Source organism: Vigna umbellata, chromosome 11 (genome assembly GCF_029865625.1).
Source record: "Vigna umbellata cultivar VRB3 chromosome 11, Vumbellata_1.0, whole genome shotgun sequence".
Taxonomy (NCBI): Eukaryota; Viridiplantae; Streptophyta; class Magnoliopsida; order Fabales; family Fabaceae; genus Vigna; species Vigna umbellata.
This window is the reverse complement of record NC_142175.1, coordinates 69455-93045: the sequence shown is the minus strand read 5'-3', so window position 1 is coordinate 93045 and position 23591 is coordinate 69455. Positions and strand designations below refer to the sequence as shown.

The 23591-nt window shown below is 33.7% G+C and overlaps 2 protein-coding genes and 1 pseudogene across 10 annotated transcripts; 1 reads left to right on the top strand and 2 right to left on the bottom strand.

Annotated features, from left to right (window-relative positions):
• The first annotated feature begins 578 nt into the window (after positions 1–578).
• LOC124820734 (disease resistance protein RUN1-like) lies at positions 579–8135 on the top strand. 8 transcript variants are annotated; one of them, XM_088101944.1, is made up of 9 exons: positions 579–1279; positions 2381–3482; positions 3638–3913; positions 4039–4800; positions 5295–5920; positions 6392–6536; positions 6667–6970; positions 7841–7888; positions 7997–8135. In XM_088101944.1, exons 1-5 carry the CDS (start codon positions 792–794, stop codon positions 5763–5765), a joined length of 3099 nt encoding a protein of 1032 aa, XP_087958070.1. In that variant the 5' UTR covers positions 579–791; the 3' UTR covers positions 5766–5920; positions 6392–6536; positions 6667–6970; positions 7841–7888; positions 7997–8135. The 8 variants fall into 8 exon arrangements, with proteins under 8 accessions (XP_087958070.1, XP_087958069.1, XP_087958067.1 ...); XM_088101943.1 differs by having other exon boundaries at positions 6365–6536; positions 6673–6970; XM_088101941.1 differs by having other exon boundaries at positions 6365–6536.
• On the bottom strand, positions 7528–18337 carry LOC124845459 (disease resistance protein Roq1-like). Its single transcript, XM_088101949.1, has 5 exons — positions 17580–18337; positions 15874–16972; positions 15287–15568; positions 14432–15196; positions 7528–8297 (listed from the first exon to the last, which is right to left on the bottom strand). Exons 1-5 carry the CDS (start codon positions 18134–18136, stop codon positions 7716–7718), a joined length of 3285 nt encoding a protein of 1094 aa, XP_087958075.1. The 5' UTR covers positions 18137–18337; the 3' UTR covers positions 7528–7715.
• A 140-nt stretch (positions 18338–18477) lies between these two features.
• Positions 18478–23275, bottom strand: LOC124845458 (disease resistance protein RUN1-like; annotated as a pseudogene). Its single transcript, XR_015782960.1, has 5 exons — positions 22653–23275; positions 21454–22573; positions 21141–21368; positions 20309–21037; positions 18478–20038 (listed from the first exon to the last, which is right to left on the bottom strand). The product of XR_015782960.1 is annotated as a disease resistance protein RUN1-like (transcript).
• Positions 23276–23591: the final 316 nt, after the last annotated feature.

The following is a 23591-nucleotide window of genomic DNA, read 5'->3' as shown; positions in this document are numbered from 1 at the left end:
AGATTAAAATCACTAATAACTAATTTGATCAATAATTTTATTGATCTTTTTTATAACGACTTTTATGTTAAGACTGAAATTATCTTTCTTTATAATTAACTTAAAATTTTTCAAAAAATTTAATAAGAGAAGTCATCTTTTCTTAAAATAAAGATAACTTTAGTTTAATACAAATTGAATTGAAGTTAAGATATAATTACTTTGATTTTGTGTTTAGTTTAGTTGTGATTAATATCATGACATGGTATTACGATTAAGAGTTTCTTTTTTTGCCAAAATTTGACAAAAGTTACCTACTCATGACTTCAATAAAACTTATTTTATGAGAGTTATCATATAAAAAAAAACAACTTTCAATGTAAATTATTTTGAAAGACGTCGTCTATACCTAAAACGACTTTGTTTTAGAAAAAAAATCTTTAAACAAAATACACAACTTCAACGTAATAAAAAATTAAGTATATAAGTAATTAAAATTAATCCTAATGAAAATCATCTTATGACTTCATCTTCACAATTAAAGACTTGTTCAAAAGTCGTTCGTATGAGACTCCCTTAACCTTTTAGGTAATTTAAAAAGAAATCGAAGTGATTTGAAAAGCATACTAACCGAGAAAAAGAACTTAGAAATTAACCGGTAATAATGATAAAATTCTATTGATTTCAACTTCATTCAACACTTAATTTCTTTCTGAAATCAAGATTATAAGTTCATCTGCAGTCAAACGCGTTTCTCTTTTAAGCAGCTTTTGCAAGTTTCTCTGCGTGTTTTTGCATTATTGTTGACCCCAATGTCTTCTTCTTCATCATCACAACCCCAATGGATCTACGACGTCTTCATCAACTTCAGGGGAGGAGACACTCGCAGAGACTTCGTCTCGCATCTCTACTGCGCCCTCTCCAACGCCGGCGTCAACACTTTCTTCGACGACGAGAATCTGCTCAAGGGAACGCCGCTGGAGGAGCTAACGCGAGCGATCGAAGCCTCTCAGATTGCGATCGTCGTTTTCTCCGAAACCTACACCGAATCCACTTGGTGTCTAACCGAGCTTCAGAAAATAATCGATTGCAACGAATCCTACGGCCAAATCGTTGTGCCCATATTCCACGGCGTCGAACCGTCCATTCTACGCAATCCCAAAGGTCGCTTTCGTGAGGCTTTGGAAGCTGCTGCGAAGAAAAAGTTTTCCGAAGAGCATAGGGAGTATGGGTTGTCGAGATGGAAAAACGTGCTCAAGAAAGCTGCAAGTTTCTCTGGTTGGGATGTGAAGAATCACAGGTACATCACAGGTTTGAGACTTAATACATCATGTTTTAAGCTTAATACTGCAGTTTTAATATTTTTAAAAGATTTCAAATTTTGAATTGAATGAAGTTGTTAATTTTCACTTGGACATTTTTTTTCTCTAATTTTTCCAAATTTGTCTCCACAAATGTTTCACTAACATTACTTTTTCAACTCACCAATGAACTTGCTTTGTTCCCCTCTCTAATTTCCTCAAACTTGGTCATTCTTGAAAAGAGAAGGAACAAATTAATCGGATAGTTGAAAGAGATTAAAGAGAAAAAGAGTAACTTGAAATTGGAAGAGGACAGAGGAAAGAAATGAGTGGATGGCGAACAGTAGGGTTCTTAACCAAAAATAAAAGATATTTTTGAGACTTAATATAATGAAATTTTTTAATAAAAAATCAATTAAAAATATGAGTTACTTAAAAAACATAATTAATTTCAAAATTATTTTACCAAAATTGTTTTAAAATTTGGTGTGTATATAGACACACACATATATGTATTTATTTCAGTGTAAAATCTTAATTTGCCTTTAAAATATTAAATTATTGTAATTTGTAGAATGTACTTATGAAATCAAGAATATTGCAGGAAGTTTCATAACATTCTTAATTAGTGTAGAATTAAGTAATTTGAGTTTAGTAGTAATTTAGAAATGTGTCTTGCATTAAATTTTCATTCAGTTTTTCCTAATTTGAGACATATCTGCTTTAACATATAATAAGTGCAATACCTAACTGTCTTAAACTCTTTGGAAGCCTAACTTTGCCTTGTATACAAAATAGTTTTTGGGAATCTTCCATGCTCACATGCATATCTAATAAAATTAGAGCAATATATATGAGAGAGATTACAAGAAATAAAGCCAATAAAAGTATTTGAAAAATGAATAGGAGCATGTCTTGTTATTATTCGAAGAATTTTGGAAGAACATATAAAGTTAGGACTGATATAACGCTACTAAGTAAATTAATTTAGTTTCTTAGTTTTTTGTGAAAGAGTTAATATTGGTTGTTATAAAAAACAAAAGAGTATCTTTCTAGTACGTCGTCATTTTGATTGTTTGTACTCGTTATTGAATTTGAAGGAATACAGCTAAACTAGTGAAGGACATTGTTGATGACATACTGACAAAACTAGACTACGCACTCTTGTCTATAACTGAATTTCCTGTTGGATTGGAATCCCGTGTGCAAGAAGTGCTTGGAATTATAGAAAATCAATCCGCCAAGGTCTGCACCATAGGAATTTGGGGAATGGGTGGATCGGGCAAAACTACCATGGCCAAAGCCATCTACAATCAAATTCATCGTAGATTCAATGATAAGAGTTTCATTGAAAATATTAGGGAAGTTCGTGAGACAGATGGAAGAGGGCATGTTCACTTACAAGAAAAACTTCTTTCAGATGTCCTAAAAACAAAGGTCAAGATACATAGCGTTGGGATGGGAACAACTGTCATCGAGAACAGACTTTCTAGAAAGAAGGTGTTCATTGTACTTGACGATGTAAATGATTTTGGCCAATTAAAAGATCTATGTGGAAATCGTAAATGGTTTGGTAAGGAAAGTGTAATAATCATTACAACTAGAGATCTACACCTACTTGACCTACTTAAAGTTGATTATGTTTATAAAATGGAGGAAATGGACAAAAATGAGTCCCTTGAGCTTTTTAGTTGGCATGCTTTCAGAGAAGCTAAACCAAGAGAAGACTTTGATGAGCTCGCAAGAAATGTAGTTGCTTATTGTGGAGGTCTACCACTAGCTCTTGAAGTCCTTGGTTCTTATTTAATAGAGAGGACAAAGAAAGATTGGGAAAGTGTATTGTTAAAACTAGAAAAAATTCCCAATGATCAAGTTCAAGAGAAATTAAGAATAAGCTTTGATGGTTTATGTGATGACATGGAAAAGGATATATTTCTTGATGTATGTTGTTTCTTTATTGGTAAAGACAAAGCCTATGTTATAGAGATACTGAATGGTTGTGGGTTACATGCTGACATTGGAATAACAGTTCTTATTGAGCGTAGTCTCTTAAAAGTTGAAAAGAACAACAAACTTGGAATGCATCAATTGCTACGGGACATGGGAAGAGAGATAATTTGTGAGAGTTCAAGAAAGGATCCTGGGAAGCGGAGTCGATTGTGGTTTCGTGAGGATGTACTTGACGTATTGACAAAGAATACAGTAAGTACATTCTTTATATACAGTTTTGAAACTTGAAAGTTTTCGTCTTTTTACATTCAATATATGTGTGGTTAGGCTGAGCTTTAAGTATAACTTTATCGTGAGCTAACAAAAGAGGTTTCCATTTTTCTTTTTCTTTTTTCTTATCATCACAGGGAACTGAAACTATTGAGGGATTGGCTCTGAAATCAGATTTCATTGGCAAAGATTGCTTCAAAGCTTATGCTTTTGAGGAAATGAAGAAATTGAGACTGTTGGAACTTGATGATGTACAGCTTACTGGAAATTATGCTTATCTTTCTAAGCAACTGAGGTGGGTTTGTTGGCAAGGATTTCCTTCAAAATATATACCTAAAAATTTTTTTCTGGAAGGTGCAGTTGTGATTGATTTAAAACACAGTAATCTTCAACTTTTCTGGAAAGAACCTCAGGTACGTATCACATTCCGTTTTCTTTTAAAACTCAATTTAACTAATCTAGGAATTTTTTCCACTTTACCACTGTTTCAATTTTTTCCTTCTCTAATCTTTTCCTAACTAAAACTATCTTCTTGTAGATTTTGAGGTGGCTAAAAATCCTCAATCTTAGTCACTCCAAGTACTTGACTGTAACTCCTGACTTTTCCAAACTACCAAATCTTGAAAAGCTTATTCTCAAAGATTGCCCACGTTTGTGCAAGGTACACAAGTCCATAGGAGGTCTCCGCAATCTTCTACTGATAAATTTAGAAGACTGTAAAAGTCTTGGCAATCTGCCAAGGGGAGTTTATAAGTTGAAATCTGTAAAAACTCTCATCCTTTCAGGTTGTTTGAAGATTGACAAATTAGAAGAAGATATAGTGCAGATGGAATCCTTGACTACACTAATTGCTGAAAATACTGCTATGAAACAAGTGCCCTTTTCAATAGTAAAGTCAAAAAGCATTGTTTATATATCGCTATGTGGATTTGAAGGATTTTCGCGTAATGTTTTCCCTTCTATCATTCGTTCTTGGATGTCACCAACAATGAATCCCCTATCTTATGTTCATCCATTTTGTAGCACATCGTCATATCTAGTTTCCATGGATATGCAAAGTTATAGTTTGGGTGATCTTGAACAAATGCTTAGCAGCCTCTCAAATCTACGAAGTGTTTTGGTTCAATGTGACACAGAGTCTCAAGTTTCTATGCAAGTAAGGGCACTTTTGGGCAACAGTGTAAATTTTACACAGGTCGAAATAGCATCTCAAATATCAAATCATTACTTTAGGTCTTATTTGATTGGAATTGGAAGTTATCAAGAAGTCTTCAATATTCTAAGCGCTAGCATATCTGAGGTTCCTTCCCTTTTCCTTTGTCTGCTTTCCTTCACTTTTCAATTTAGCTATTACTTTAGTGAACATGACATATCTAAATAAAACTTAAATGTTCTGGTTCTTTTAGTTCTTTTTCCTTCTCTAATCACGCGGCTTCATTTAAAAATACTTTATTTTAATACTCAACAAGCCAAGTGATCATTCTCATATGAAGCACTAGGAAATTGATTCCCACTTTCTTCCTGCCATGCTTGCTTCATGTTTCTTATACTCCCAGAGAAAAACAGGTTGAAAGACCTGTGTGATATATACAGAAATGCATCCTAATGATCTGTTATAGAGTACACAACAAAACTATTATCCAAATTTTTGAGTTAGTTATCATAACAATGTTTTAATTTATGCATTATGTTGTTATATTGTTAAAAAGCCTGGAATGACAAAATAATGATTGTAGGAATCCATTTTGAATATAACAATTACATAAATGGCTAAACTTTTTTCTCATGATACAGGGATTGGCAACCAGCGAGTCTTGTGATGCTTTTCTCCCAGGTGACAATGATCCTTTTTGGTTGGCCCATATAGGTGAGGGAAATTCAGTGTATTTCACTGTGCCAGAGGATTGTCGCATGAAAGGAATGACTTTGTGTGTAGTTTATTTATCAGCCCCTGAAATCACAGCAACTGAATATCTTATTAGTGTTTTAATGGTTAATTACACAAGGTACACTATCCAGGTATTCAAGCGAGAGACGGTATTTTCCTTTAATGATGTAGATTGGCAGGGCATAATATCACATTCAGGCCCTGGAGACAAGGTGGAGATTTTTGTGAATTTTGGCCATGGATTGGAGGTCAAGAAGACAGTTATCTATCTAATGTGTGATGAATCAATTGATAAGGAAGTCAAACCTTCTCCTGAGCCAAAGAAGGAACCAAAGAAAAACGTCTTTGAAAGATTTATAAAGAAAATTTTAATATAAGATTTCAGAAGGGTAGAGGCTTCAGCCAATTTTGCCCGGACAGCCAAATTCAGTCTGGGATACCTATTCGTATTCATGGGGAGAGGAGGGATATCTATGTTACAAACATTCCTCAATCTTTCTTACCCGTTGTGCTAGCCTCATGGTTTCTCAAGGTATGATGCATAAGAATCGTAGCAAATAATATTAATTTATTGTAGCACTTTTTTTGTAAAATTTAAAAGATGGAAGAAAAAGAAATGCAAATAGTTGTCTTTTTCTTTCTATTTTCCGAAGGAAATTTTTGTGCATGCACATTGTTGTATGTATCTAATTTTCAGCAGATGAAGGTCGTTCATTTACAGGATGTGTGTATCCTCCATTATTTCCTAACTCTTGTTTTAGTTAGTATGTATTTTATATATGCAGTTGGGTATTGATGTTTTATGAGGTATAATATACTTGTTTACTCTAATGATACTTCTCTTATTTGCCTTTAACTTTCAATGATGAAAATTACAGGGTAAGGATTGAACCTGAATTTTTATTCTGCTTAGTTATTAGTGCTACTAGATCTGATTAATTGATTCATTGTTATATAAAATAAAATATTTTGACAGGCTTTCTCTTGCTCAACTCTGAAACAGAATGATGTTGTCACTGCCGTGGAGAAAATGACAATATTTTCTCAAGCTTAAGTTATTTACATATGTTGGTTGGAATGTAAACTCTGATTTGGCTTAGAGGCATTTTCAAATTTTAAGGAATACAACATTATCCAACAATGTAGAGGTAAAAGTGGTAATACTGCTAGTATTTGACAAAGTATACTTAGATGAAATTGGGCCAAATTTTACATTTTAAAATGATGTTTTTATTTTTACTTTTTAAATATGGACTGATCCGCAAAACTCTGGGTTAGATGCAGGTGAAGCTTGATAAGTTAAGAGTTTTGCTGCTTAGGAAAACATCGTTAGAAGCATTGCCGGCGGTTTATCCATATGCCTTCCTCTACATAGAGATACCCAGCCCGTGTCTGCATACATTACCAATTCACAAGACAACTTCCTCAGAATCCGTTTCTTCAATTTTTCAACTTCACATAGGAGAAATGGGTACAATACCCAACGAACAAGCTTTTCTATCCTAGACTTGCACAATAGTATCCTGTTGTATCAAGCTTATGATAATCTCAAGTATCAAGGTGGTTCCAATCTAAATTTAAGGTACTACCTAAAGATCCAAAGTCTCTTTTAATCCTCAAATGACAATAAAATGTAGTTCATTGATAATGACGTTTACGTACAAATATTGTTTTATTTGACCCTTTCAGTCGAGTATTAGAAAATACAGAGAAGATATTAGAAACTTGTGCTTGAAGTTAGAACAGCAGTATATTACACAAAGTTTTCCAAAAAATGTAAAGTCAAATTAGATAGGCGTAGTTTTTGTTAAATGTTAGACTGTAAATAACTTTATAAAAAAATTAATTTTGTTGATCTAATTGTTAAATTATAATTTCTATCCTTATAAATTTTGTTAAATTTGAACAATCGTAATCATGATTACTCAGATTAAATTTGAACAAAAATAATAATGATTATCCATATCAAAATTTTGTTAAAATTTCAAATTTTTAAAAGTATACATTAGATTACACTGATTTCGATTTGATTTATTTATGTAAGAAATCAGATAACTTTATATTAATAAAAAATTTTGCATATATAATTTGTAAAGTGAACTTTCAAACTAGTTATGAATTTAGAAAAGACGATTTAATAGATTAACCGATGTAAATATATATAGTGTAATTTAATTCATTTTCATATATATATATATATATATATTATTTAAGTTATGTACATACAAAACAATGTTTTTTTCTTGACAAGAATATTTCATTAATACACTCGACTGGAAACACTTAAATCCCACATGATGACTGTTTAATGTCCAATAAAAAAAGTTCTACTTGAAGCATAAACATGCTTTCATTTTCTTTGCACTTTTTGAAGTTCTTTTTTTCTTTTTTTTCTTTGGCTTCTTTGGTAGCTCCATTTGGATATTATGAGATGGCTCCATTTGTGCTTCAGGTGATGATTGCGCACTCCTTTCTCCTGATGGCTGTGTGCTCTGTTCAGGTGATGGACTTTGTGTTACAATTGGCTGACTAAATATTAGATAAACACCTGCTTTCTTTATTGTCATTCCATGCTCAAAACTTACGAAAATGTCGACATTGTCACCAGGTCCTAGATTTGATATTATGCCTACCCAATCTTCATCACTAAAAGACATTGTTGCTGTTTGCTTGTATATCTGAATGGTGTTCTTTGTGTAATTAAAGATGAATACACTAGCAAGACTTTCAGTTGCCATGTTGTCGGGGGTTGATGAACAAACAACACACAAAATCATCCCCTTCATTGGGCAGTCATTATCATCAGGCACTTGAAAAGGTATTGAATAATCTTCCCCTGTATAGGTTAACCAATAAGGATACTTGTCCCCTGGAAGGAGAAAATCACTCGAACTATGGGTTTTCAGGACCTGTATCATGAACTAAATCTTAGTCATTTACGTATTTATATACTATTCAATTCAAGTGGATATTTTGTGCCACTATAGTGTCTGTTAGGAACAAAAGTGTACAGCATAAAATTTAGGTAAGGAAACGGATTGAAATGAATTCAGTCAATAGTTAGATGAGATTTCCACATGCACTTTATTTATAATACCCGCTTACAATAAAATTTGATCATCTCAAACCATAAATTTGTTCAAGGTAATACTTGTGCATTGAGTTTTAAGATTTTGTCATTGACAATTCCAAAATAAGACTCCCCATCATAACTCCCATTTGAAAAAAGAGATTTTTGTTGGGTAACGGAGTAATGTAATCTCACTAAAGGAAAGAAAATTACAACACTCTTCTCTCTAACTTGAAGGAGAAAATAATAGGAAAAACAATGACATGGAGAACCTTAAAAGAAAAATTGTTTTTCTTTTAATAATATTTCTCTCAACCACTAAAACATCAAAGCAGTATACAAGAAGAGGAAGAGATTTTGATGTGTTGCTAAGCAAACATTTTGCTCTTTTTATAACAAGAAAAGTAAGCATCAAAGTAAATTTTCTCCGATATGAATTTCTCTTTTCACATTTTCTCACTTGAAGATTTTTATGAAATTAATTAAATTTTTACATCATGATTTATTTTTGTCATCATGTTGTCTATATTTCTGATAAGTCGCAGTAGTATCAAACTCTCATAAACTTGTCAATGCTAATGGAATTTGTCATAACATTGGTCAGGTTTTCATTGATGTGAATCTTTTGCATATTCACGCTTCCTTTCTCTACTACTTCTCAAACAAAGGGGTAGCGTATACCTATGTGCTTTGTCTTGGAGTAAAAGACAAGATTTCTTACAATGTGCAAAGGCTTTTTGATTGTCACAATATACAAACAAGATTTTGTTGCTTGTGCTTGAGTTGATCCATTAACCTTTGAATCTAAATAGTTTCCTTACATGCTTGAGTAGTTGCCTTGTACTCAACTTTTGTAGTAGACAAAGCTATAACATGTTGTAACTTGGATAACCAACTTACTACCATAACCAACTTACTACCCCTCTTGGAAGTATAAACACAAAGTCAGTAGTATATCTCTTTGGCTTATTTAAGGATTATCTAAGTAGCACTTCAATTCTCTCCATTAGGATTTTCATGAATCTACTAACCACTCTCATTGCTTATAAGATGTTTGGTCTTGTATATATCTCGACATATATAATGTTTTCTATTGCTAATGCATACAATACTCAATATATTTTCATCTTATCTGCTTAATTACTAGGACTCATACTTGAGGGTAACTTACAATTGACAAGAAATAAGTCAAAAACATTTCTTGCAATCTTGTATTTTGAATCATCACAAGATTTTTTGTAATTATTATTAGAAAACCAAATCTTCTTATCTTTTTTGTCTTGGATAATTTACATCCCTAAAATCTTGTTTACTGATCATATCAAACTTCTTATCCAACTGTGTCTCAATTCTTGAATTCAAGCTTTGTTTGGGCCTACCACTATGTCATCTACATGTAACAACAAAATGATAAAATCGTTCTCATCAAACTTATTGTAATAAGTACAATGGTTTTCACTCAATATGTTGTAACCAAAGCTAATAATGAAGGAAACAAATTTCTTGTATCAACCACCTAGGCAGAGCTTTAAGCCATATAATGGTATGGTCAATTTGCAAACCAAGTTTTGTTATTCTGTAAAGTCTTTTGTTTGGAGAATATATTTTACCTCTTCTAGGCCTTCATGAAGAAAAACAATTTTTATATCCAATTACTCAAGATGTAGATCAAATGGAGCACACAAGGCTAAAACAACTTAAATTTTCAATCTAACAATTGGATATTAAAAACATTTTGCTTAAGTCAATGCCTTCTTTATAAGTATATCACTTCACTACCAATCTAACATGACATTGTTGTACTTGATCATTGTCATCTTTTTTGATCTTATAGACCCATTCGTAACCAATGACTTATTGACATTTTAGAAGTGCAACAAGCTTCCATGTCTTATTTTTGTATATAGCCTTTATTTCTTCTTGCATCGCCATCATACATAAAGAAGCATCTAAACCGCTCACAACCTCTTGAAAAGTTGAAGGCTCTTCCTCATTCAGAAGACAATATACATCTTGGCTTGCAAAACATATTGTAAGTGCTAAGATGGTTTAACCTTTTCTCATGTTGATCGTTGGTGTCCTCCCTTACTAACTACATTTGGCTCTTGTTCTTCATGCTCTTGTTTTAACTAAGAAGAATTATCCAAAGGCTTTCTATTTGTACGATGGTAGTATCCTTTGTAAAGTTGTCATTTGTGTACTTATTTTGCTATTAATTGTCTGCAAAGGCCACATCCCTACTAACAACAACCTTGTAGGTAGTGGAATCTTACAAGTGATACCCTTTCACTTTGTCATCATAACCCAAGAATATATATTTTCTAAATTTTTGATCTAGTTTTGCTCTTTCTTGAAAGTTGTACTTTACATATGAGGTACAACCAAATGCATGTAGAAAGAATAATAAATCGATTTGCCATTTCCAATCTACATCGTGGCCTTCAAACATTTAACTATTGACAATGTTCTATTTATCATGTAATAGGCGATTTTAACTACTTATCCCCCAAAAAGACATAGTCACTCCCACTATACTCAACGTAGTTCTTGTTCTATACATGAGAGTTCTATTCATCCGCTTTGTCATACTATTTTTTTGAGGTGTATATGAAACATTAAATTGTCATGTAATAGCTTCTTACTTGCACAATGCTATTGAAAACACATTTGACTTCCTTTGATAGGGTACACCCATAATCACTTAAAGTAATCATTAATGTATGATACAAAATATTTTGCTCCTTCGAAGGATAATACTGGTAATTCTCACATCATAATTATTAAATGTAGTAAAAAACTATATATGGGATTAATCTCCTTTGTATAGAAAATACACATAAAGAACTTTATTTATGATGAAGGAAATATGGGCTAAGCCCAAAATACAAACTAAAGAATAATACAAAGTAACATAAGATAAAAGACAAATATAAGATATCTAAGATATCTAATAATCTAAGATATCAAACACACACCCTCAAGCTAATGCATATAAATTGTATGTATCAAGCTTGTTACAAATATATTCATTTCTCGATTCTTGTAAAGACTTAGAAAAAATATTTGCTAACTAATCATTTGAGTTAACGAACTTAGTCTTAATATCTCCAAATACAATCTTCTCTCGAATGAAATGACAATCAATCTAAATATATTTGGTTCTCTCATGAAATACAAGATTAGAACTAATATTGAAAATAACTTGATTGTCACACATATAAGTGTCATTTTAGTGACATCTCCCAATTATAACTCTCTAAGCAATTGCTTAAGATAAACAAGTTCAGAAGTGGCTTATGCCATAGCTTTATATTTTGCCTTTGCACTAGATCTTGCCACAACACTTTTTTTCTTGCTTTTTCAAGAAATCAAGTTACCACCAATGGAGACACAATATCCAAAACTTGATTTTCTATCGGAAGGAGATCTTGACCAATCAACATTTGAATAACATTGTTAAAAGATTGAATGCTTTGCCCCATATTGTTGAATAACACTGTTAAATTTTCAAAACCAGGCCAATGATCTTTGCATGAGGAATTAAAAAATTGGCTTACCACACTAATTGCAAGGAAATGTTAGGGCGAGTAACTATAAGATCAAGATCTAACATAGGCTACCATTGATTTGTTATGAGTTTGGTATTGGGATCCATAGGTGTGTCAACAGATTTTTAATTCACCAACTCAGTTTTCTCCAAAATATTTATGCATGCTTTCTTTGAGATATAACAATACCATTGTTGGATTGGACCACCTAAATACCTAAGAAATATTTGAGTTTACCAAGATCTTTGGTCTGGGATGTTGTTTGATATGGGAGATGTTGTGGTTATCACTACCTAGAAGAACAATGTCACCAACATATATTATCAAGTAGACACATTCATCCCTTGAGTGAGAATAAGAGACTGAATGAGCTACCTCACACCATTTCATACCAAATTATTGAAAAACATTGCTAAATTTTCCAAGCTAGGGCGTAGGAAATTGTTTTAGGCCATATAAATATTTGTGAAGATGACATACCAATCCGAAAGACTCTCCTTGAACAATAAATCTTGGAGGTTTCTTCATATATATCTCTTCCTGCAAATATCTATTAAACAACACATTTTTGACATCCATTTGATTAATAGGCTATTATTGAATAACAACCATAGTTATAAATAAACGAACAAAAGTCATTTTTACCACGGGAGAAAATGTATAACCATAATCTAATGCAAAAATTTGTGTAACCTTTGATCTCAATACGGGCTTCGAGGCAATCATACCATCAGGACCAACTTTGATAGAGAAAACCCACCTGCAACCAACAACAAATTTCTTGGACAATAATGGGATGAGCTCCCAAGCTTCACTATTCTGTAGAGCACTTAGTTCATTGGCCTGACACCAACTAGGATGGGCTAAGGCATCACTAACAAATATTGGAATGGTCACAAAATAAATAGATGAAAGACAAATATAAAAAAATGAAGGTAATTTATGATAACTTAAAGAAATATAATGTGGAGAAGGATTATAGGTAGAATGTATACCTTTATAGAGAGAAATTGAGAGGTCAAACTTAGTTGTCAGAGCTAGAGAAGACATAGTAGTTGACACTTGGGTTTGACACTAGGGTGATGGCAATGATGACAACTTTGATGGCGGTGACAGTTGCAGTGGACAGGGGCGACGAAAATTTTTCAAAACAACCTTAAGCTTTAGATATCATATTAAGAAGTGAATTTTAAGCTTAACTCAATCTTACAAAACCGGCTTTGCTTACTTTGAACTTTCACAAACATGCTTTGCTTACTTTTCCCACTAGAGTTATGCCCTATTGATCTACCTCCCTCCATTCTCAAGGTCTTTGCTTACTTTGAACTTCCACAAACATCCTCAAAATTACCATTCAGGCCTTTGCTTACTTTGAACTTTCAGTAAAATCATTCTCAAAATGTCCTATTGATTTACCTCCCTTCATTCTTAAAGCCTTTTTTTGCTTACTTTGAACTTTCAGAAACATCATTCCCAATCTAGCTCCTTCATTCTTAAGGCCTTTTTTTGCTTACCTTCATTCTTAAGGCCTTTTTTTGCTTTTTTTTTTTTTGCTTACTTTGAACTTTCAGGAACATCATTCTCAAGGTCTTTGTTATTTTTATATTGATGATTAATTAAGGGTGTCCTTCCATATTGTTATTTTTATATTGATGATGGGTTGATTAGGTAAATTCTGAAGTAGAAGTGGGTCACCAATGGACACACGAACATACTTTAAAGTGTAGGTGTCTTCAATATTATTTTTATATTGATGATGGGTTGAAGTAGGACACACTTAAAATGTTATTGTTATTTTTATATTGATGATGGGTTGAAGTAGGACACACTTAAAATATGAACAATACTATATTCTTGTTACAATAAGAACCTTTAGAACTTCCACGATGTGTAGGTGTAATATGAATTAGGAGAGTAAGAACATATGAAGTCCCAGCTAAACTATCACAACTAAAATAAAAGATGATAAGATGAATAAGCAGATAATAGACAATAATTTAATTTTACTTGAAGGAAAGAAAATTACAATACTCTCCTCTCCCCAGAAATCAGAAAAATAACTAAGAGGAGAACCTTATAGGAGAAACTATTCTTCTTCTTTTCTCTGAAGCAGTAAAGTACACTGAAAAAACATGAAATAGATTTTGTTGTCTTCCTAAGAAAATAATGTGCTAATTTATAACAAGAAAAGTAAGCATCAACGTAAATTTTTCTTAACGTGGGACTTATCTTCTGAAATATTTTATTAGATTTAGTTTGTAATAGAAGTGATAGAGCAGTGCTCCCAACCAAGCTAAATGCCAAAAAAGGGAAGCATATTCCATTTTTCCAAGTAAAGGTTATCCAATGCTCTCTAAAAAAATTAAGAAGCTAATATGAGTCACACAGAAAAAGAGAGGCGAGAGATTAGAGAGATAGAATGAACCTCTGTCATATCATTGCTAAGCATATCCATGACTTGGTAGTGACTTCCAAATCCAATTAAACGAGATACCATGGAATTTTCTGAAATATGTGGTGCATAGGTTGTTTCCATTGCAGAATGTAATTTGCAGAAGTCATCCACTACTCTTCTTAATTCTTGAGTTAGTTGAAGATCTGAGTTACATTGCACGCAAATGCTTCGAAGTTTTGAAAACTCACTAACCTTTGATAGTAGGTTAACCAAATTATTATCCTGTAGATGTACAGAGACTAAAGATGTTGACATGCTTCCAAATGATTGCATAGAGGATACACGACCTGTTGTTGGCGACATCCAAGACCATATGATAGAAGGAAACAAAACACTTGCTAATCCTTCATATCCACAAAGTGATATAAACCCAATCTTTTTTAATCTTATTATAGAAAATGGCACTTGTGTTAGGCTAGTATTCTCTGCCCTTAGAGTTGTTAACGATTCCATCTGCACTATTTCTTCTTCTAACTTGTCGATCTTTGAACAACCAGAAAGGATGAGTACTCTTAAAGACTTCGATTTTATCACTGGGAGATTCCGAAGGCATTTACAGTCCTTCAAATTTAAAATAAGAAGATTAGGCAGATCTCCAATGGAATGGTGCAGCTCAGACAAGTTTGGACAATCTTTTAGAATGACTCTCTCAAGATTTGGTAGTTTTGAAAAGTCAGGGGTCTTTGATAACAACTTGGAATGACTAAGATTGATGAACTTTAGACTTTGCAGTATCTGCGAGAGATATATTTAGAAGAGTATTAGTAAAGTAGATGGGGGAAACAATTAGTACGCTCACCATAGAAAACTCTGTTGATGATATACCTGTCGTTGGGGCTCCTTCCATACTAGCTTAAGATTACTGTGTTTCATGTCAATAGCAACTACTTTTCCCTGATAAAAGTTGTCAGGTATGTATTTTAATGAAAATCCTCGCCAATAGACCCATGTCAATTGTTTGGAAATATGCCCATAATCTCCAGCAAGTTGGACATGATCAAATTGCAAAATTCTCAGTCTTTTCATGTTCTCAAATGTTTCGGCACTGAAGTGAACTCTTCCATGTCTATGCAATTTCAAAGCTAATCCCTCAATGGCTTCTGTTCCCTGTAATCAAATAAGCACAGGAAAATTTGACAATTCAATGAAGCTAACCATATGCTATTTTCAAGTAGAAAGGTAATAAGCTATTATAGGCTGTTTTCACAAAGCCTATAGCCTCAGCATGCATATAGTGTGCGTTACCAAGACAAACACATTCAAAACCCAAAAATTAACAGTCCTACGGCGTTCACCCAAAAGATTAAGAAAAACAATATGATTGAAAAAATAAAAACAGAATGTGTTACTATGTTCTTGATAAGATCACAATGGATGATTGAAATTTTAAAATAGTTACAGAAAGTTCTTACGGTATGTTCTGTCAATATATCAAGTACGTGATCATGAACCCATAATCTACTGCGCTTTTGTCGTAGCGGTGAACTTTGACGAACAATTTCTCTTCCCATATCACGTGGTAAATCATGAATTCCGAGCTTGTTATTCTTCTCAACTTTGATTAGGCTCCTTTCTACTAGTACTGGTATTCCAATATCAGCATGAAGCCCACAACCATTTAGTATCTCTGTGACATAGCCTCTGTCCTTACCAATAAAGAAGCAGCATATGTCAAGGAATATGTCCTTCTCCATATGATCTGATAAACCATCATAGCTTATTTTCAATTTCTCTTGTATTTTATCATTTGGTATTTCTTTTAGTTTTGATAACACACTTTGCCACTCTTCTTTGCTTCTCTTGTATAAGTAAGATCCAAGAACTTCAAGAGCTAGTGGTAGCCCTCCGCAGTATGTGACTACTTCCTTTGAGACTTCAAAAAAGTCCCTAGTTGGATTTGCTCTCCTAAAAGCATGCCAACTAAAAAGCTCAAGGGACTCAATTTTATTCATTTTCTCGACTCCATGCACATAGTCAACTCCAATCTCTTTGAGTAGACGTACGTTTCTGGTGGTAATGATTATTACACTTCCTCGACTGATTTCATTACGATTTCCACATAATGCATTTAATTGTTCAAAGATGTTCACATCATCAAGAACAACAAGTACCTTTTTTGTGCAAAGCATTTCTTTGATCTTTCCTTTTCCCCAATCAATGCTATGCACGTTCGTCTTTGTTGTTTTAAGGATATCTGAAAGAAGCTGTTCTTGCAAATCAATTGGGCCCCGATCTCCTCCCCAAACTTCTCTAATATTTGCAAGAAAACTTCTATATTTGAATTCATGACGAATTTCATTGTAAATGGATTTGGCTATGGTTGTTTTGCCAATCCCTCCCATTCCCCAAATCCCTAATATACAGGTTCCTATTTTTTTATTTCTAATAAAGTCAATAGCATGCTGCAGACGACATTCTAGTCCAACTGGAAAGTTTGTGATAGACAAGTATGTTCTATCCAGTCTTTTCAAAACCTTACAAACAATTTCCTTCATAAGATTATTTTCATTTCTGCAACAAAAAATAACCCAAAATGAGAATGGACACAAATTGTCAAAAGATTATAAGCTTCGAATAAAATTTCAATTGTATACAACCTCAGAAACACTTTCTGTAGCAGTGTTCATAGCAGAAGCACTTTTACTAAATCTTTTACAAGTACATCAGAAATCTCGTAAATAGCAAATTGATGTGTGTGGTTTCATAAACTATACTGGACTCCTCTAAGACTATATTCATAACTAGGACTCAACTTTCTTCATCCAAAATTGCTCTCAGTTCACATATTCCGAAATATAAAATATACTTCTCAATATATTAATGTTCAATTTTTGACCTACCCTTAAGCCCACGTGAAGAATTTTATGGTATAACAGCAAAGTATCACAATAAAAGCCTTCATGGGATTTACTCCAAGAGGTAGCTTACAAGGGAATGATATTAGTAGGTCATATCAGCCTCTTGTATACTATCTCTCTACTTCTACACAAACATTCTTCTAATGCAAACATTGACTCGGGGAAATTTCACTCAGATTTTACTTCTTTCAGTGCTGGTGCTGAACTTAAATAATAATAATAGTAATAATAATAATAATAAAACAGAATAGATTGCTTACCTGTAATTTTTCAAATCCCAACCTGATAAATTTGCTGCTTGTGTCAGGGCTTTCTTCCATTGTTTTATCTTGTTCTGTTGGTCAGAAATGACTTCGAAAGAAATATGTTGGGTGTCACGTAAAAATGAGGGGCCAATATCATAAAACACTGGCATAACCACTTGTCCTCTAAAAGCATGACATTCCATGATTTTGAGGAGTTCATCAAGACACCATGTAGAGTGAATGTAGTTATGGGAGAAAACAATGATGGTTATCTGAGATCCTTCTATTGCATGCAACAGTTCAGATTTCAGCTCTTCTCCCTTATCAAGCTTCTCATCGTCCAGAAAAGCGTTGACTCCAGTGTCTTTGAGGGCAGAATAGAGATGGGAAACGAAATTCCTCCGAGTGTCTTCTCCCCTAAAACTGATGAAGACATCATATGTGAACTGGGGTTTTGATTTTGATTTTGATCTTGATTTTGAGAAGGATGGCGACGAAGAATAAGAAGGCATTGGTTGAATTCGTTGAAAAACGACCAAGCCAGTAAAAGTGAAAAAGCATGTTTTTTTCATTTTGGTGTTTTTTTTACAACTTATATGAGGGGCTGAATGCCTCGTAACTCCGGCTATTAACGAAACTACAACGATGTTTCCGAAGCATATGACAGAAGTCCATTTTGTTTTTCTTGCTTTTCGGTTTTTACGAGGAAGCAAAATAGAATCAGAGGAAGAAAGAAATAATAGCTGGCACAGTTCAGTTTCAATTTCGCTTGTAGATATTTAGTGTATAATTATTAGGAAGATTAGAAAAGTAACAACTGGAAGCAAAAGTCACACCACTTGTTGCCAGTATACCCTACACGAAAGAGGAAAATGCCCATAAACCAACATTTTCAGACAAAAAAATCACAACAGAAAGGAAAAATCTACTAATTTAATCTATTAAAAACTTTTCGCCAATAATAAATAATGGATATATCTTTGTCAAAGTATCTAAGGATTAATAGACAATTGTCTTTTCGTTAACAACGTGAATCCTAATACAAGAAAACTCTAATTGCTTACACAATAAAAATAATAACATAAATCCTCAGCGGTCTCCACTTCTTTGCCTCTTCCATCTTCATACAAAAAGCAGAGACCATCATTACGGGTTCTTCACATTTTATCTCGCCCATCCATCACCAACAATTCCTTTTTTCTTCTACAAGACATCCACACAGATTCTTCCCATCCTCCAAAACCAGACCCTCTTCCGTTCTTCATCCATTTTCCTCTCCATTTTTGTCAGCAACTGAAAAAAACAATAGGCAACGCAGTACAAATTTCCAGAACACATTCATCCTCTTAATCCCTCAAGAACACATAAAACAGAAGGAACTCTGCTATCAACCTCCTATCAACATCTGCATAGCCAAAACACTAGGCAACATCATCATCTTCATCCACTTCTCCTTCATTACCATCAATTTCTTCTTCCACCTTCTTCCTCTTCATCCCAATTGTGCCGTATGACCATCTCATCAAGCATTTTATATCATGTATTATTCATTGACATTTCCCAAAGGAAAATCATATCATCAGCAAACAACAGAAGTTCAACTTCCACACTAAAGAGTCTTTTACCTATAACATCTAACAATAAACTTAAATGTTCTAGCACAAAACGAGCAAGCGGATCCCCTTGTTTGATGCCTCTTTGCATACCGAACTCCATAGTAGGGCTTTCATTGACATAAATAGATACAGAGCATGATCCAAAATAACACTTTTCATAAAAGCCTAGTCTTCTAAGCATGTGGAGAAGAAATCCCCAAGACTTTATACATGCAACTTACTAGAGATAAGAGTCTGTAATCATTAAATCTCTAGGGATTCTCCCCCTTAGGGATGAGTGATATGAATGATGAGTTGCTTCCTCTTGGCAGAGGTCCATGAAAGTGAAATTCAACTAAAAGCCTTTTATGGATTGCCAAAAGGGATCTGCAGTTCTCAAAGAAGATAAATGACTTACCAAAAGTCACACATTACAATTTTCATTATCAATCTAAGGAGATAATTTTTGTTTGGAGTAGGCTCTTTTTCCAAGTAATGTGATTCACCACATATAAGATAGACATATGTATTCTTGACCACCAATCCTTGAGAAAAAGTCACAAAAATCTCCACCTTGTCTCCTGATCCTAAATTTGACCTTATAGCCTGCCAATCTATATCATTAAAGGAAATTGTTTTGCCATGCATGTGTATTTGCAATGCACACTTAGTGTAATTAACAATTAACACACTTCTAAGACCTTCATTTGCCACAACTTCAGGGGTTGATACATAAACAACACACAAAACCATTCCCTTCATGTCCTTATCTGGAGGCACGGTGAAAGAAACAGAATCTCCCTCACCCATATAGGCCAACCAATAAGGGTGGTTGTCACCTGGAACAGAGGCATCAGAAGACTCACTACTTGCCAATACCTGTTCCATGAGACAAAAGCTTAGTCATTTATTTAATTTTCCTATTCATATTGTCTTCTGCAATCATTATTTGTCGATAAAGATTACAACGGGAAGTTTCTATTAGATACTTTATAAGCTATTCATATTGTGTAGTTGTAGAAGCAACGGGGGCTAAAAATATAGAATTGTAGTTTCTATTAGATACTTTATTATGTTATTTTACGTTCTCTTAATTAATAGCTAAAATGATGGAGAATGAATTAAACAAAGGAAAAGGGAGAGAAGAACCTCAGATATGTTATCGCTGACGGCATGGAAGAATTCATGGTATGCTCCAACACCAATCAAAGAAGACCTGTAGTGCTGCTTTGAAATTTCTGATTCGGTAATATTTGAAAAATAGTCGACCAGAATATTTTTTACTTGCTTAGATAATTGAAAGTCGCTGTCATATTGCACCAAAACACTTCGAAGATTTTTCAGGCTACTAAGTAATGGTCCAATATCTTCCCAACTATTATCGACATCCGCGCACAACGAATGAATATAAAATATGGGATTCATTGTTGGCGACATCCAAGACCGAATAATGATTGAAGGAAAAGAATTAAATGACAATCTCTCAAATCCTTGCGAGGATATATATCCAGTCGCATTTGAACTTACAATTGAAAAAGGCACTTGTTTCGCAGTGGTATTTTCAGCAATTAGAGTTATCAAGGATTTCATTTGCACTATATCTTTCTCCATTGGCTCAATCTTCGAACATCCAGAGAGGATAAGAGTTCTTAAAGATTTCAACTTATATATCCCTCTGGGCAGATTGCTTAGACATTTACAACCCTTCAAATTGAGCACTATAAGATAACTGAGATGTCCAATAGATTGGTGTACTTTGCACAATCTCGGACAATCTTTTAGAACGAGTTCTTCAAGATATGGTAGTCTCGAAAAGTCAGGTGTTTCTGTTAAGTACATGGTGTGACTAAGGTTAAGGACTTTTAGTGATCTCAAAACCTACACCAAGATAGTTTTTGATAAATATTAGAGACGAAAATAAAAAATGAAACAGTAGAAAGTCACTATTTTATTTGTAATTTGGAATGGCTGGTAATAAAACCTGGGGTGCATCCCAAAAGAATTGAAGAAGACTGTGTTTTAGATCAATCGCTATTGTATCATGCGCATTAAAGACGTTGGTTATATATTCTATGGAAAACCCACGGAAACTAATCCTCCTCAATTTCGGAGAAAGGTTCTCAGAATTTACACCGTCCTTCGGCAGTCTTGATGGTTCTCTTCTAGTTGAAAGCAATATCAAAGGCAATACCTCATAGTCTTTTCTCCCCTGTGATTTAAAGAGTAAAAAATTAATTAAAAGCTTTCAAAAGAAGTTTCAAATCACATACAAAGAATGTTCTTAAAGCATTTACTTTCAATGCATATTCTGCATCCACATAAAACAACAGTTGACCGTTCTTCCAAAGTTTCCTTCTTGAAGTTTCACGAAAAATTGTTTTTCCCATTTCTTGTAGTAAAGGATGCATTCCAAGTTTGTTATTCCTTTTGATTTTAATGAGGTTACGATCCATCAGAGCTCTTATTCCACTATCAGCGTCTACTCTAAAGTCATGTAGAACACCTGCTTCAATATCAGCTTCTACTACAGAGCTACTTAGGATTTTCGTAGCATATGCTCTGTCCTTACCAACAAAGAAACAACATAAATCAAGGAATAAATCCTTTTCCAATTGATTGCGTAAACGGTTCAAGCTTATTTTCAATTTCAGTTGAACATTGTACAAGGGAATGTTCTCTAATTCAAACAATACACTATGCCATTCCTCTTCTGTCCTTTCAAATAAGGTACTTCCAATGACTTCAAGAACTAGAGGTAGTCCTCCACAACGAGAAATTAATCTTCTTGCAAGGTAATCGAATTCTTCTTTTGGTTTCGGTTCTCTAAATGCGTGCCAACTAAGAAGCTCAAGGGACCTATTTTCATTCATTGGATTTATCCGAAAAACAGATTGAACTTGATATTGCCTAAATAGGTCGTCGTCTCTTGTTGTCATGATTATTACAGTTCCTTTACTTAACCATGAACGACTTTCCCTTAGATATAATAATGAACGATAGTCATCCATATCGTCAAGTACAATAAGCACCCTTTTCCCCGAAAGTCTGTCCCGAATCATATTTCTTCCCATCTCAAGGGTATCTATCTTGACCTTTGTTTTTATGACATCTGAAAGAAGTTGTTCCTGAAAATGTATACCCCCTCTTGGTTCACTAAATTGTGCAATACCTTCAATGAAACTTTTATGCATGAATGTACCATGGATTTGATGGTAGATGGCTTTGGCAAGGGTGGTTTTACCTGATCCTCTTATTCCACATATCCCTATTGTACAAACATCCATGGATTTATCTTTTATAGTTTGAATTAGTTCTTCCACTGGGTATTGTAATCCAACTGGGAATTTAGTAGCAGCAAAAACTGATGAATTACGAACGCTCTTAACAATTTCGTGCACTAGTTCAGCATCACTCCTTCAAGTTTAATAGGAGTCATGTATTAACAAAGTTAAATCAAAAGCCTGAAATATGGTTGAGTGAGTGAGTGATTTACCTGTGATTACTCTCATCCCATCCAAACAAATTTGCAGCTTTGGTGAGTGCGTGGCTCCATCTGGACATGCCATGCTTAAGTTGTTGTGCTGAAAATGTTTGATGTGCAGTTTCTTTGAAGGCCTTTCCAAAATCACCCTTCTGAAAACGTACATCGGATGGCTGAATTTCGTAATATACCGGCAGAACATGTCGGCAATAAGTTTGGTGCCATTGAATGATTTGTTGAAGCTGATAAAGACACCAAGCAGATTCAGAATAGGTTTTGGTGAAAACAACTATTACTACCCGACACAGATCGAGAATAGGTTGTTGGACGTGCGTTGACTCCACTGCATTCTGATGGTGAAGGAAAGTGGTGAGTCCAAAGGACGACAGGGCAGAATCGAGATGAGAAACAAATTTCCTGCGGATGTCTTCTCCATTGAAGTTGATGAGCACGTCGTAATACCGTGAGAGTTTGGATGCTGAAGACGCGAATTCCATGGAAGGAATCGATGAGGTAATGAATTGTTAGAAGAGAAAGCAATAACGAAACACTCTCAAAGAGATTATCTGTACAGACACCAAAGCGAGTCAAAGTACATCTCTGAAAGAGGTTATTCTTATAATAATAAATAAAAAAAAGTAAAAAGTATAATTGCCGTTAAATAATTAGAGTAAACAACTAGTATAGTGGAATAAGCATTAACAAGTTTCATTTTGAGTAAAACAACAATCACATACACTAATTTTAATTTTATTAATTTATAATTGAGTATATAGTTCGTGTTTATGAGAATTATCAATATGTTTAGTAAAAGAAAAAAATAAATTTAATATGTAATTAATCTTTAAGAAATCACTAAACATTTATATTTAGAAAGAAACAAGTAAAGGTAAAAGACACTTTTCAATATTTAATGCATAGTTAACTTTTTCTTCAATAAATACAAATGAC